At 45.2% G+C, this 15,697-nt stretch overlaps 1 protein-coding gene across 1 annotated transcript in view; it reads right to left on the bottom strand.

Annotated features, from left to right (window-relative positions):
- Positions 1-15,697, bottom strand: part of DCC (DCC netrin 1 receptor) — a 558,365-nt gene that overhangs the window by 32,081 nt on the left and 510,587 nt on the right. The window contains exons 22-24 of the mRNA XM_055791107.1: positions 10,316-10,381; positions 8,454-8,616; positions 1,825-2,051 (exon numbers count right to left, since the gene is read on the bottom strand). Of these exons, the coding sequence (XP_055647082.1) occupies positions 1,825-2,051; positions 8,454-8,616; positions 10,316-10,381 (456 nt within the window). The remainder of the gene's footprint in view (positions 1-1,824; positions 2,052-8,453; positions 8,617-10,315; positions 10,382-15,697) is intronic.

Below are 15,697 nucleotides of genomic sequence, written 5' to 3'. Positions count from 1 at the left end.
CCCAGCAGCTATATTAATGAGATATTCTCTTTAGGTATTGCAATATGGATGCTCTAATTTAGTCACATCAGTATAGGATATTTGAAGTCTTCAAAAATTCTAGCGAATACATTTGGCAGGAAGAAAGCGTGCTTGGAACTGGATGTTTGGTGGAGTAATTCACAAGGAAATAAAAGCTGTATTCCTCTCTTCATACCTTGTCTCACTTGAACCTTCTATTTAGGCTACTTTAGGCATTTTAATAAGCCACGGGTAAAGTCAGTTTAATACTGTCATACCACTAAGCTTATACGCCCACTCAAAATATACATCTCTGATGTATCCAAGCAAACACACATTCCTTGAAAAATGAAAAAAAAAAAAATCCTGAAAAGACTATTTTTTTTTCCAAATCACTCTTCTCTGAATTGCAGGATAAAGAGCCAAGTCTTCTATCGATGACCATTCAAAGACCTAATTGCCAGTGAAAAGCCAGGGACAGTATGGCACTGACTACATGGCAGCCACACTGAACCGTGTATTACGGACTGAGAAGACAATGTAAAGGCATTTATTTATGGTCCAAGGCATTTACACACAAACCAACTAACCCAGCCTTTGTCGTTGACGCGCTCATACGCTGTGATCACTTCCTACCACGCACTCAACTCCAAGCCTGCTGTAGGCAATGGAGCTCTCACATAGATCTTTCTGGGCCTTGGACCAGTGCTCCCGATCATCAGCAATATCTGGTTAGGCAGAGGGAATCATCTGCTTAACGTTTTCCCAATGTCTAATAAAACAAGGACCTCCGTATTAAACCCAACAGAAATCACTGTCCCATTTATCTTCATAAGCAGTAAACTACTGGCCCCAAAATACGCCAGGAAAAGAATATTAGATCCATTTAAAATTTTGAAAATGGTTCCTTTTTAATGTTTCTTTCCTTGCAAGAACAGGAGCAACGGAACAGGGATAAAAACATCAGAGGCATCTGAAAAAGTCACCTTTATGATTTACAGCCCCAGCTGATAGTCCGGAATTATTTCACGCCATCACCCACAGCAATGCATTCACAATGAACTCAAGACAAATGTGTTTATGGTTTCAGCTCCTGCACTGCCATTTGCCCTCCGTCCCTCTCTGCACGCACCACTTGCCTCTCCCAAGACTTTCTGTCATGATGGTAGAAAAAATGTGATCAGTCACAGTGAACTCAGGTTCAAAAAAGGAGGAGGAAACTTCACTCAAACTACATTTTTCTTACAGAATTTCTTTCTTCACACTTCTAAGTTTTTTCAGTCTCCGTGGCCCAAACTCCGCTCCTGGTGATGCTGCTGAACTTCTTCCTAACCACGTTCTCCCTCTGCTCCACTTCCCCCTCCACTTACTTCTCCATGCCCCCTTTTCCCCTCTCTGTTTTTCTTTAGCACGGTATGAAAATTTAATAACATTTGACTTCCAGTTGAATTCCTGAACTTGAAAAATTAGAATAGTGTAAAAATACAAAAGGATGCATTTTCTCCGAGTCTGAAACCTCTGCAAAAATCATGCAGGAACATCTCTCTCGGGACCCATCACAGACCTGTCAGTTGCCTCCTGGATCTTGCCTGGTTCAGTTTTTCTTCATCAGCTGGGCTAAGGTCACTAACCACCGATATAACACTAATTTAAAGAAAATTTCTATGCTCGTGATGGAGGAAAAATAAAATAAAATTGGGGTGCATGGAATGGGGTTGGACTAGATGACCTTGAAAGATCCCTTCCAAGCCAAACCATTTTACGCTTCTATGATTCTCAGTTCCCCACATCTCTGAGTGACACCCAGTCGGTTCCGTCCCTCACCGGGCTGTGGGGTGCTCTTGCTGCCCAGCTGTGTTTCCGACTGGCTGTGGCTGACGGGGGTAATGTCCTGGCAGCTCTGCATCGGCGAGTCCCTTCCTGTGGGGTCCGAGCCTGTTGGCTTCTCGATGTTCTTCATTTCCATCTCCTCGTGGTGTATCCAGAGATCTGGGGGTCTCAAGTCCTTCTGGCTGCCCTTCCTTTTACCAGCGCTGTGGGTTGCACGTTTCCTGTGGGAAAGAAAGATCAAAACCATCACATCAGAACATTTTTCCCCTTCATAAGACCAAAAGAGTGATGTCTCCTCATCGGTGTCTTTCTAAGGAACCCCTCGGGTTGTGTCCTTCAAAGCACAGCTGTTACCTTGGTGTGGTCCCACGTTTCCTGGAGTCTGCTCCAGGGAAAGGGCCTGGAGCTCAGCAGGGTGGGTCAATTTTGGCATCAGTTGATGTAGAAATTGGGAAGAAACTACTTTTCCCGGAACCAAAGCAGCCAGTTTCATCTCGAGAAGAGCAGCACTTGCAGAGTGCCTGTGTTTAAACACAGCAACTGAAGACTGCTGAGCCCACTTCTGCGCACATCTTACACCTTCCATAATGGCGTGCAGCCTATGTCGTGTTTCTGTAAATATCCATTAAAGCAGCGCTTTCTTACAGAAAAGCTCAGAAAGCCAGGGTAGTGTTTCCCAGAGTACCGTAACTCTCCTCTCTTGGTGCACAGGTATCCCAACACACTCCCTTGCTGGTGGCCACCTCCTCCAGGAGCATGCTGAGGGCACCGCTCCACTGCTTTCCAACTTCCACCTCCCCTCGACTACACAGGCTATTGGTAACTAAACACGCGTGTTTTTTTCTAGTCTAAAGAAAAGGTACACTCCTTAAATGTGGAGTGCCGTGCCTAATCTGCAGCTGTAGAGAAAGCCTTATCAGGAATCAATTTAAATAACTCTGAAAGAACAGTTTCTCTGGCTTATTGTCAGGGTTTTTTGCTCAATAATCCAGAACTCTTACCTCTGGCTTTTTCCTTTGTACTTATCAATGTATTTGGTGAAAAGAAGGTGATATTATTGTCCCAAGTGGAAAAGCAGTGATACTTGTGATATAGAAAAAGCTGCAGGCAAGTTATTTTCACATTTATGTGGACTTTTAGGTAACAAAAAAAGAAAATCTTCATCCCCAGCGGCACTGAGTGCCCTTAGCTACTCATTACCCCCATGATACTGATGGGCAGGCTCCTTCCCGAGTGCGACCCCCCTCCCTGCCCTGCGCAGGGTGCGCAGTGGGTACCACCCGTGCAGGGATGCTCAGGTCATCGCCCGGGCTGATGCACACCAGGAGGCAGCAGTGGGTCATCCGCCTAGAAAAATGCTTGAGGAAATGTTAAACTTTAAGAAACTCCAATTGTTTGAATTGATTTCTGCTCCTGGCGTCACCAAAGGTTTTGCTTTCAAGAGAAGGATAAACCATATCCTGTAATTTAACATGTCACCACGGGCACAGCCCTGTCTCACCCCCAGAAGCTGATGGCAATGACATTTCACTTCAGCAGAAACATCCCCATCCTCAGACTGCCACTCATCAAGGCAGAAGTGTTTTTTAGGTCCTTTGAGTGGTCGGTACCCCAAAAGCTCTTCAAGGGTTAAAAGGTTCATTTTAAAATGCGATCTGGAAAGTTAGCGGTGGTGGGGAGGTTGGAGTGGCTCAGGGATTGTTGTTTACAGCCCACAAGAAATAAAAGTGTTGGCTTCTGGTCAAAATTAATTCCTACATTTCGTCGGTTACTTGCTAATTGCCAAAACTTACTAATTTAAAACAGTATTTCAAAAAGCAGGAAGAAAGCACAGGGAATAAAGACAGTTCTTTAATACCTTCTTGCACAGACCCTAGCACCATCCTGATAAACACCTGCCGGAATAATTATGAGCATCTCCTTTCAAACCTCAATGTACGACCTGCCTGAAGTTAAAAAATAAAATTGTTCTCTCTCAAAAAAAAAAAAAAAGAAAAGAAAAAAAGAAAAAAAGAAAAAAGGTCATGATTTTGTTTCTAAACAAGGAATTCCTTCCTTCACTTTGGGATATAGCAGCTTTTTTGTCACTTTCAATTGAAAATAATTCATTTCTCCAGGCCTGAGCTAGGCAGAAGAAATTTCAGCCCCAAAGTAATTTTATACCCACCTCGAAATAAGGGGTTCTAATGAAAGTGTCATTCCAACCATAACTCCAAAACCACTCCAGCAACAGTATCATTTAAAAATACATGCTGTGATCAAGCTTGGTTTGCATTGTTTTTTCTCACAAATTATTGTTGCGCTGGCAGCCCGTGAGTAGCAAACTGAATCAGAGCCAGGAGTGCATACGAAAAGGTCATCAATAACAAATGAAAATAAATCCTCCCCTGCAACATTTTCTTTATGCAATGCAGAAGTTGAGGTTCGGCTTCTGAAAATGCACCTACCCTCAGTTTCAGGGGCAGGCAGCCTCTTTGCTGCACCGGACGAGCACATTATGTCACTGGAATACAGTCCTAAAAGCTTCAACATCAGCTTCAACCCTCAGCTGCAGCAATGGAAAGTGACGCTTCACATGTTGAGAATTACAGTGGGATTCAAATTTAGTCCATTACCCATTTTATAACTGGAGCAGGGACTGAGAAGACAAGGAGTTTGGAATTGAAAAAATGATCTCAGATGGCAGCATTTCTGGCGTTCAATTATTTTACAACGTGAAATGCATCCAGCTTGCAGACCATAATGATATATATTTTTTCCTAAGGATAGCTGCATGACTAGAGCTCAGCTCTGCCCTGAAAATATATATTACGGTCATGCAATCTTGAATAATGACAGCAGAAATTAAGCTATGCTTTCAAAATAAACTCTCTAGAGAGGAAACTCTTTTCTCATCGTCTCTTTCCATATTTTCCAGCACACCACCACCTGGGCAGCAACTCCAGCCATTATATACAGCACATCCACACAGCTCCTAACAATATGCACATGCTACATAGGATAATTTTTCAAATACTCTGGAGTGAGATTACTCGCCATTGCCTTCATTTTACAGTTACATTACACCACAGAAAACAGTTCAGGTTATAGCAACTCAGCTGAGTTTATTTTTTTAATAACAACTGAAGATATATCTATCTGAGGATCTCAGAAACAAACCGTCCTCCTGAGCAAAACAAGTTTTTGCCTGTAAAAAAATTATGCACAGGAAACCATCCCATCCTGCTCTGATTGGATGCCTTTTCCCATGGAGCGGGGACAGTTTCGGAGGCAGGACACAGAAGCAACAGCCCCATAAGCTGTAATCATCTCCCCGAGCCTCCTCCAGTGCTGTTTGCAAAGCGCTTTGAAGATGCCCAACGATAAATGCAAACGTTAGTTCCCCTTAAACATCCTTCTGACGCATGAGTTCGTATTTTGTATTTTCTGCTCTTTACTCTTAACCTGGAAAAATTGTGCACTTTGCCTTTTGGGCTGTAGGAAAGGAGATAACAACTGGTATAGTGGTCCTGTACAAAAAACCTGAAGGAGGATACAAAACGCTTCTTTTTCCATAAAATCTCCCCCAGTTTTCACAGAAAAATCATTCCAGCTCAGCCTCTTCCCCTGCCAGCCATCCTGGAAAGCTGCAACCAGCACCTGGCTCTCCCGTCACCTGGTGTGATGCTCCTCTCCCCTGTGCTAAGATCCAGCCACCGTGCAAGAGCTGGGGCAGAGGCCACAGCTAACACGCTGCCGCAGCTAACGAGCTACCCCAGCATGCAGGACAGGCGGAAAACCAGGAGCATCCCCAGGGAGCACTGCAGTGAAATATGGAGGCTCTTTAGTGGCTGCAACTTGTTCCCCATTAGTTTGAGTGGATTACACTTTGGTTAATGCCTCCCCCGAGCCCTCCCAAATGTACACTGACACATCCCTATTACTTACACAGGACTTAAACTAGTCTTAGCTTATTTTCTGCAGCCTCTTTTTACACCGCCCCCCTGCCCAGCGCTCGCTCAAGACCATGCTTCATTTTTAATGGCTCCGATACGCAGTATTTACCTACCAGGCTTGGCCAAGGTGTCCACCTTCCCCCTCTCTCCCATGGTAGTCACAACATCATGTTACTAGCCCACAGACTAATTATTCTGGCACGTTACAGATTTTGGTACTCCCTTGGAGCCTTAAAAACACGCCTGCAGGTCGGGTGCACGCTGTACAATGTGGTATTTGCCCCCGGTTTAGGATTCCACTGGGATTCATCTTCTCTAAGCTTAAAGCTCCAAACTGCCCTGCCTGGACCAGGAGTGAAGGGTGGGAGCTGATGGTGGCCCCATCGTCCACCCTCCCTGGTGGCCCATTGGCAGCCGCTGCCAGTGCAGGACAGCGAGCATCTCGTGCTGTGGAAGCTGTAATTACAGTGAGGGTGTGAATCTCAATTACCGCAGAAGCCGTGCGTTCTCTTTACTCACCACCATGTAAGTTATTGCACCTGAATCTTTACTCCCATTTTTTCTCCCGTTTTTTACTGGTGTCAAATTGTCACAGGGTTCAGACAGCTGATATTTCATTCTCCCCTAGATGGCAGAGATAGAAAATACCTACTAAACCACCTAGGTCACTACCAGGTTGTTCTGTCTAATATGCTTTATTGTGCTTTGTTCAGCCAAGTTTTAATTAACTTCAGAAATACGACTTGCCTCCACTGACGGCTTAAGGAGATGATTCCATCACCCGCAAGCTTTCGCTCTGGGGAAGGAGAACATTATCCAGTGGAACTGGCCCTTGCCCTCACTGCATTCTTCATTGGTGATTTTCAACCAAGAACCTGCTGCTCATAAAAGCCTGAATCGAAACTGAATCAAAGCTCTTTGTGTCACAGGATGCACTGGTCCAGGCAGGTCAGAACCAAAGGCATTCCCAGCAACCACCTCTGTTTTGGGGAAATGCAGGACTTTTCCTGTTGTGTTCCATTCCAGAACCGTCGTTTCATGTTCCCTGTCCTAGTTTTCTCCCGCTTCCAGTGCAGAAGTGGTTAGTTTGGGGAAACTTGGGTGAGATTCACGCGCCTACAGGATAGACATTTAGAACTTAAACAGCAAATGTAAGTCCATCAGCTTCACGCTTTCTAAGTGGCAGGCAGCAATAAGCACCTTCAAATGGCAACTCTTCCAGTGTCTGATGGTAAGAAGGATGATTCTTTGAACACTCCTGTTCTTCCCCAAGGGCTACAGAGGAGGTCAACGACGATCAGCTCACACTCGGATATTTAATTTTTGACATCTCATTCTGGATAGATGGATCCCTGTTTGTTTCTTTCTCTTGTAATTCCACTTTCCCTGTTAGAAACTCAAGAGAGCTTTTGCCTTGATTCACCAAACTCTATTCAACATCAGAATTTCCATAGCCTTCAGATAATGCCCTCATTTTCCGGTGCTATGACTCACAACAGAAGCAGATTTTACAATCAGCTCATCATGCAACTGCCCCAGCACCCCTAAAAGCATAAGCCCTTACTTTTCTGCCTAAATGAGAGCTTTCTTATTTAAAAAATCTACCCTCAAACATCCACCTTTAGAGAAAGCACTTGTCCTGGTGACCGTAACACACTACAAGCTGCCATCCGCCAGCCTGGAACTGATTCCAGCAAACACGGGAGCCATTCCATTCCTTGTCCATCTCTTCCTTCATCATGCCACCTCTTCCTAAGCATCAGTGCAAATCAATATAATAATATCTGGCCTGTGCAATCAGGGTCTGAAAAAACCAGGTCAAAAAAAAAAAAAAATTGCCATTCCTGTGGGCAAGCTATGATTGAACTTTAGTTTCTCATGTCCACACTTCCGTAATAGTCTAATAACACAATGAATAAATAGTGAAAGAATAGTCTAATAATTTTCAATGCATTAAATGCAGCACACCCAGCTGTTCCAAAGCCATCGACTCCACTTCTAACTCATCGTAAAACCCAAAAAAAGCTTTGTGCTTTACACTGCTGCCCTTTTATAGCCTTCCGGAGGAATCCTAAAGATTTTTTTTCCCCTGTAATTTTCTATAGACTGTTTGGTGGGGGTTTTTCAAGTGCATGAGAGTCACCTGGTGGAACAGTTCGGGATGCTTTTTACTGGAAGATGTTTTGAGACAGGCTGTCTGGAAAGGATAACATCCTCCCCAAGGTTAGCAAGTCAGCAGGGCTCACTGTGTCTCAGCCGTGCAGGTGCAGGGCTGCGGAGTCAGGAAGGCTGGCAGCATCATGAGGTGCAAAGATTTTTTATTCCCTCCCCGCCGCCCCGCCCCCCCCCCCCCCCCCCCCCCCCCGCTCCTTTACATCAATAGAATAAATTCTTTCCTGTGTCTGAATTATACTGGGCAACATAAACAACAGAGAGCTGCGGATGGCATGCTTGTTTTTCACAGCTCGCCACGCCAGGGGTACTTCTGCTCCATGGTTTACTCTGCAGCTGGGGACAGAGGTTACTTGCCTCTCCCTAGCAGTGAGGAGTGACACCACCAAACCCAAAAGATGGAGCCCCAAACTGCAGCTCAGTCCCAGAACCCCCGCCATGGCTCTACAGAATAAATGTTCTTGCCCGTGTCTATCTTGAAACCTTTTCCTTCCACCCCATGCTCTGAGAACCTACTTCCTCTGCTGCGCCGAGGAGCGCCGGGTGCAGATGACAGCCACCGCCACCACCACCACCACCGTGATGACGCCGACAGTGACGACGATGATGATGAGGAGGTTGCTGTTCTTCTGGGGCGTGACGCTGCCATGGGGAGGGTGCATCTGCCCGATGGGGGGCTCTGGAAGGAAAACAGAGGAGGGGATGGTTAGCGCTGGATTTGCTCCCCCGCCTCTGTAGGGGTCACCCATAGAATAAAACAGGGAAAGCCTGTCAGGTGGCGTGAAATTCTCTGAAAAAGCAGACGGAGGGTGCAGAAGGGTGCTGTGATGAGCTGAAATTTGTATCTTGCTGTATTTCAGTGGTACAGCAAAGAGGAAAATATTTAAGCAGTAACGACTTTTATGTTTTCTGGCTGTTACTAACCTGATGTTGGGAGTCAATAACTCTCAGCTCATCTTTACTATTATCAGCTGAAAATGGAAATACGGGGACCATAGATTTTTTTTTTCTTTATGGCCTATATAGTTTTTCTCGGTATTTACAGGCAAATACATCTCTCATTTATCAGCCAACCCAAATGCCTGATTCATTTGCCAGCACTGCATTCATCACTTGTTATAACTAATTATAGTTATATTTTATATAGTTATATATTATAACTAATTACTAATGAAACTATTTAAATAATTTTCCCTTTTTCTCATAGCCCTTTTTCAGGCAACTGACTAAGACCAGCAGCTGTGAGTGCCACCCTTTCAGCCTTACAACAGTCTCAAAGATTTTGGGGTTTGGCTTCTTTTTCATTTCTATGCTGAGTAAAAGGCACTGAAGGAATATACCATATAAAACAGAGCACCTATCAAGAAAAACATTTTTTTTTCCTCTCCCTACCCTTTATTGCAGGCTCTGAAAGCTCTTTCTTTCTCATGAGTCAGTTTTCCTGTATTTATGAAGCACTACTATGAAGACCAGGAGAAATGCTTAAACCAGTGGTGTGTTGGCTGCACCACAGCAGGACACAGAAGGGGAACAAAATTTTGCATTCCTTCCGTGTCTCGACTGAGAATAATCAGCATGAGTTTATCGGCTAGGTACCTTGTAATTATTTTGTACTTTTAAACCTCACTTGATGCCACATTTGAGGGAATCTGGTCTGTTGTTTCATTCAATAACGTGAGATGCCAATGCCTCATTAGGTAACAGGGATGGGGTCAGGAATAATAAGTTATTGACAGCATATCTACACCCCAGCACACTCATTAGCTTCAGTTAATTTTTGTTAATCAATGGGGTTTCCTATGTCTTTCTATTTTAGAGCCGGATTAATTAATAAAAAACCCCAGTATTTTCTGCAGAAAGCTGAAATGGAAACGTAATAACAAAAAATGTATTTTACAATTCTTTTTAAGCTGTTGTTTTTTGGTTTTTTGGTGGGGTTTTTTTTGTTTTGTTTTGTTTTTTTACAGGTATTCCTATGGCCTGAGATATATCTACCACTTCTCTTGCAATGGGATTATCATACACTTCTGGGAGTATTGCATCAGCTGGAAATCTGACGGGTACCTTGGGGATCACCTTTAAGAAAACCAATAGAGAATACATGGTGTCCTGACAATATTTTTGTTACTCTTCTTTTTTGCTACCGTTCTGGTTAAAACTGCTGTCGGGTTTGCAGCAGGTATTTTGCATGCAGATGGGATTTTCTGCAGCTGAGAACACTCTTCCCTACAAAACAGTGAGTGTGAGAGCTGTGGCCGCATTGGGTGGGAGAGAGAGGAACGAGAGAGCAATACAGAGAAGAAAAGTAGGAAGTTGTCACCAAAACGGCATTCTTTTTTTTAAATTACGGAGTGTGGGTGGACGGAGCCTGTATTTACCATTCAGACTGCTCCTATCGATCAGGTTGGTGTCCACTGGCCAGTATGAGCCATCCCCGTGCCGACCTGTTGGTGGGAAAAAACCCACATCAGACACAGTGTGACAGGTAAACCAGAAAAGACCAGTTTGTCACTTGTGACAGCACCTGCCCGACAGCGTTTAAAGCATCAAACAGCGCAGGAAAAGCCATCCCATACGCGCCGGGGAAACTCCGTCATTGCAGTGGGCATTGGAAAGCCAGCTGAATTTCAGCCCTTTGAGCAGCTTGCTTTGTTCCATTGGGTTTTTTCCCTCCTCCTGATGTATTTGTCAGAGTGACAAACTAAGGTGGGATGGCAGCCCCTGCCTGTGGCTTCCCACCACTGGGAAGCCAGCTTGTTTGAATTTATTTCCCTGCTTGTGGAAATACAATGCCACAAGTGCTTCGTTTCTTACAAAAAGCTTGCCTCTATTCTAATCCTGATGTTTAAAAAGGAAACGAACAAACAAAACCAACCCCCCCCAACAAAACAAAACAAAAGAAAAAAAATCTAACAAGGAATATGATTATCATTCCAAAAATGTTCTGGCTGTTGAGGCAATATTTGCACTCCAAATGAATACAGTGAAATTGGAAGTGTTCAGCTTTTCTCCTGCTCTATTTTATCCCAGTTATCAGCTTCGGGCTAAATAGCTGGGACAGTGTATCCGTGTTTCTGCCAAGACCAGCACATCCCTGCTTCCTCACGTCCAACAGAAGAAGTGCAAAGGTTGGCAAAGTCCCACCAAGCTCCTCTTGGTGCCTCTCAGTGTGGGAGTGAGCAGAGTCCACGGCAGGAGTGGTTTGGGATACAAGCTGCTCTTCTAGCAAAGGCCAAGCAGATGCCAACAGCACGCTCGTGCACCACAGCAAAGCCCAAAGCGTGGCTGTCTCATTCCTCCAAAGCTAATTAGTTGCTTTATGGAAGTCAAACGAGCCTTTCCAGGTGGCAGCATCTCCGCTGATGCAGCAGAGCTCGGCTGGGACAGTGCTTCAGGGAAAAGGCGATTCCTCCGAGATGGGCAGAGGCTGCTGGAGCATCACCTCAGCACCACCTCCGTAAGACCCTTGGGCACCAACTTTTTTTGGGATGCCACCCCTAAACTGTACCTGAGGGTGGGGTTTGGTTGGTGAAGGAATTCTGTAAAAATCCTGAAAATTTAGTGCAGGGCAGCAAATTACCAGGGATTATTCCAGGTAAGTTCTGCATCAAACAGCCACCGTCTACATCAGCTCTCTTGGTAGAATAAGAAAAAAAAAAAATATCCCATTTTCCTGCAGTTGTTTGTTGCTGCTCTGCTCTGTTAAAACAACTGCCATATTCCTCTCCAGAGGTGCTTGTATTTCTGTGGCTTGCAACAAAATTCACGTGCATAACTTTGTCTACCAATTTGGAAAGTATTTTGTGATGAATGGCCCTAAATAAATGGAAGATGATTATCATCAGAAGACACTTCAATGTAATCATCTTTTCAATCAGTGTAATTGCACAGCTACAACAACTTGATCCCAAGAAAGCAAGGCTGCAAAATGTTTAGCTGTAGAAGCAGACATAATAGAGACAAATGTAAGGTGTACAGTCATTCTGTTTACCAAGACAATGCTCTCAAAGCAGCCCTGTTCATAGTGTTACACTGCAGCATGTGAACATGTTGTGACCCCGAGGTTAGATTGTGCTTGGGAAACTGGGTAAATACCCAGGAGATAGTTAAATGGTACTGGGTTTTATATTTAGCCCACACTGAAACATCTTAGTGGGAGCCTAATGCACTGGAAAATTTAGCCAGGAGATCAGAGACGTAAAAAAGCTAACCCTGTGTGCCTGGTCCTGCTGGTGAGCACTTTCTGAATCAACCTATGAGCACTTTCCAAGGCATTATACGTGACATTTTCATGGTAAAAATATTTGTGTAAACAGCTGGCCCTTTCATTGCTGGCCCTACTACAGTGACTGGCACCCAGAGAAGCCGTTGATTTGGGATGGCTCAACACAGAGAGGGGCAGGCAGCTACCAGGGAAAGGGTCGGGCTACATGGTCCATCTCGGGGGGTACCTGGGCCAGAAATGGTTTTGAAACACTTAAATGTTTTAAAACCATTCCAAGGCAGCAGAGTCTTCTGTTTGACTTACTGAGGGCAATTCTTCCAAAAGGTTCGCCTTCTGATCAGAGGCGATTTCACTGATAAGAAGCAGGAATGCAAATAACTCATAATGAACAGTATTTCAGCACCATGGTTTATCAAGGATAGCCAAGAGTGAATTTATGGTAATTTGGCTCTGTTTTGCTATTAAGACAAGCAAACCTTATTCAATATTTAGATAAGCACAGAAATCTAAGCACTTAGGAGGCAGGAGGTATCTCTCTGATGCGTTGCAAGGTTTTATACATTAAAGGGCAGGTGAGGCTTAAACCCCTTAAGGGTTATCCAACATCTGTTCCAAGCCAGCACACCTCCATCGATCATTTCTGTCTCCACCTTTCACCCGGCAACAGTTTAGGTTATATTTCCCTTTAAAAAACTCAAATGATGGGCAAGAGCATTGCTACTGGCAGGCTGCTGCTACACTCCGTTCCAACGCCTCAGCTTTTCCCTATGTTTATAATAATGCAACGTAAAAAGTAAACTATCCTGCCTGCTTCTCCCTTGTCTTCAGCGCCCTCACCGTGCTCACCTGTTGGTGCTGTCGCTCTCCACCTCCTTCCCAAACCTACCGGTGGGTTTCTTGCCTTACAGAAGGCAAGAACAAAACTCCCGTCCCACTGAGATTAGATGCAAACCCTCCATGTGCCAGCCACGAAGTTACGTCTGAGCGCAGCACAACTCAACAGACACATCCAGGTCTCATCTGGGGGTTTGGGCTCAGACAACAGGCTCCCTCTTCCACTTCCAACAGTTTCCATCGGAGCTTTTTGGCTTTGGATTCCATCTTTTGGAACAAGCCATTATAAAATCTTGACTAATCAGCTATTCCTTGGAGAATGGCCTTCTTTAGTGGAGGTTAAACAGTCTTCACACTTGATTTTCCTCTGTTTAAAATGAGTTGTATTCAAGGCGGTAAGATACTTGCAGCAGTACCAAACCCTGCATCCATATGAACCTACATATAATTTCTCACTTCTCTGTTTAACTTCTGTCTGCTGCCAGGCCTGTCTTTCAAATGTTTGAGTACCTCGAGCCTTGCTCTGAAAAAGTGTTTCTTTCTCCCACAACTGTATCTCAGGCGTCATTACCTGCAATAAACATTTCAACTTGGTCTTGTCGAGGCAAAAAAAATAATAAATAAAAATCAAGCTGTCGGTGACAACAACAGCTCTTCATCCTCTCAGGTCTCTAGCACTTGGAAATTGGCCAACAATTCTGTTGTCATTTTGCTGTAAATCTTCCTCCTTTTCGTGCTTTACTCCAGCAGCTTCCTTATTTGCCATCTCCAGGTATCCCTGCATGGCACGGGCAGATCGGCAGACGTTGAAGGAATGCTTTCTCTTTGCAAAACGCTCACTACAAGCCATCTGCCTGAGCTGGAGAGGGAATGACACTTGCTGGTGTATCATCTGGCTCCTCTGAACCAGACCCAGCCCTGCACTGCCACTGGATTTTGCCTTAAACAGCCCAAAATACGGAGAAAATAAGATAAGCAATATTGTCGTATGAGACAGCAGAAACTGCATCTGACATGTCCTGCCCCATGGGTGTCCCTCGGGAGGATCCAGCATGCAACCAGTCATCGGCTCTCACAGCCAACATGAGCTGTCAGGCACATGGTGCCATCAGAAAAGCTGAAATTCTGCTTCCACGGAAAAGCTGAGCTCCCTATGCTAGGTAAGGTGCCGAGCACTTGGGAACCTGCTCCAGGACAGAGCAGGACACGGCAAGCTGCCTTCTAGCCTGCTGCTGACTTGCAGCCCCCCTGGAAACCTGGTGGGATAAGGAAGCTCAGGTACAGCAGAGTAAAAGCAGAGTGAGGACAGCTGACAAAAAAAGGAGGAATAGGAGCTTCTGCCCAGAGCAGACACACAGACATCTAAGAAAAAGAGAACATCCCTCTACCACCTTGTTCCATTTCAGGATCATCTGCTGGGAAGGCAATAAAACAAGCCAGAAGAGGGAAAGGTTGAGTAACACCCGTTATGCAGTTCAGTATCGCTCCACAGGCTGCTCCTTCATCCTGGAAGAGGGGCTGGGGTCCAGCCTGGGATGGGTAACGCCGAGCAGCCACAGCGCACAGCCACACACCCCGACACACTGAGCTCAGAGCACACTGAGGCAAGGAGCCACCTCCACGGCCACAGTGAGCTTCCTTTCTCGTCACGCGAAGGTGCCCACCACACGGCCAGACTCTGAGGTGTACTGTGTTAGTGGAGGTCCGGCATCCATCCTGAACCTCATTTACACATAACAGAGCATGAGGACTTGTGTCTTCTTCTCACCTTTGGTCAGCACCTGATAGCGACGGAAAGATGCTGGGGCTCGGGGCAGAGATGCAAGATGAAGTGAGCAGCTACCACATCACCTGTCGACTTTCCAGTCCTTCTTTTTCCAGTGCATCCAGGGGCCGTTGTCTCAGCACAGGAAACACAACCAATATGCAGAAATGATCCTTCTTCTTCACATTTCAAGCATGGCTTCTGAGATGCTTTCCATTTGTTGGACCTTAAGAAAGTGTTCCTACACTGCTTGGCAAACACAGCCAGATGACAGAGTTTAAAAGGCTTTTCCCACCTCCCCCAGGAGTGGTTATTCTGATAAACGGGATACTTCTCATTTCTTATTTCCAGCAAAGAACATTACAGACCACTGCATTATTTGTTTAGAAGCAGCTCTTGCTGCGCTCTGAATTTGCAAAATAGCTTCAGAACCGAAAGCCTGGAGCTACCAAAAGCTTGAGAAGCAAGAAAGAGGCCAACTTGATGCCTTCTGGAGTCACAATATGAGATGTTGTGACTGTTTGGGGGCTGACATCAGGCTGGAGACATGCCGGCAGCCGTTTTGATGCAGGAAGGCAGATGGAGAAAAACAAGCCCAGGGAGGTTTCAAATGGGCAAACAGGCAATAATCCCACAGGGTGAAGGGTGAGCTGCAGAAAGCCAAATTCCAGGCACAACTAGACTGCGCTTCAAACACTCTTGCTCTGCAAAATGAAGCAAAATGGTGTGCTGTTTACTCACGAGATGGGGAACACCGAGGTATAAAACGTGTGGCAAAGTGCCTGGTGTTCACCCCCTGTTAGGAGAGGCCAAGTCCCTGCAGCATCGCTTTGAAACCTTTCCACATGCCTCCAGACTGGATACAAAACTACACAGACCACTGGTTTCCTCTGAGTTTGTAAACAAAATCCATGGACGTCTGTCTTGGATAATGTT

The sequence above is a fragment of the Falco peregrinus genome, chromosome Z (assembly GCF_023634155.1).
Source record: "Falco peregrinus isolate bFalPer1 chromosome Z, bFalPer1.pri, whole genome shotgun sequence".
Lineage (NCBI taxonomy): Eukaryota > Metazoa > Chordata > Aves > Falconiformes > Falconidae > Falco > Falco peregrinus.
Note: the sequence above shows the minus strand (reverse complement) of the source record. Positions and strands in the feature narration are given on the sequence as shown.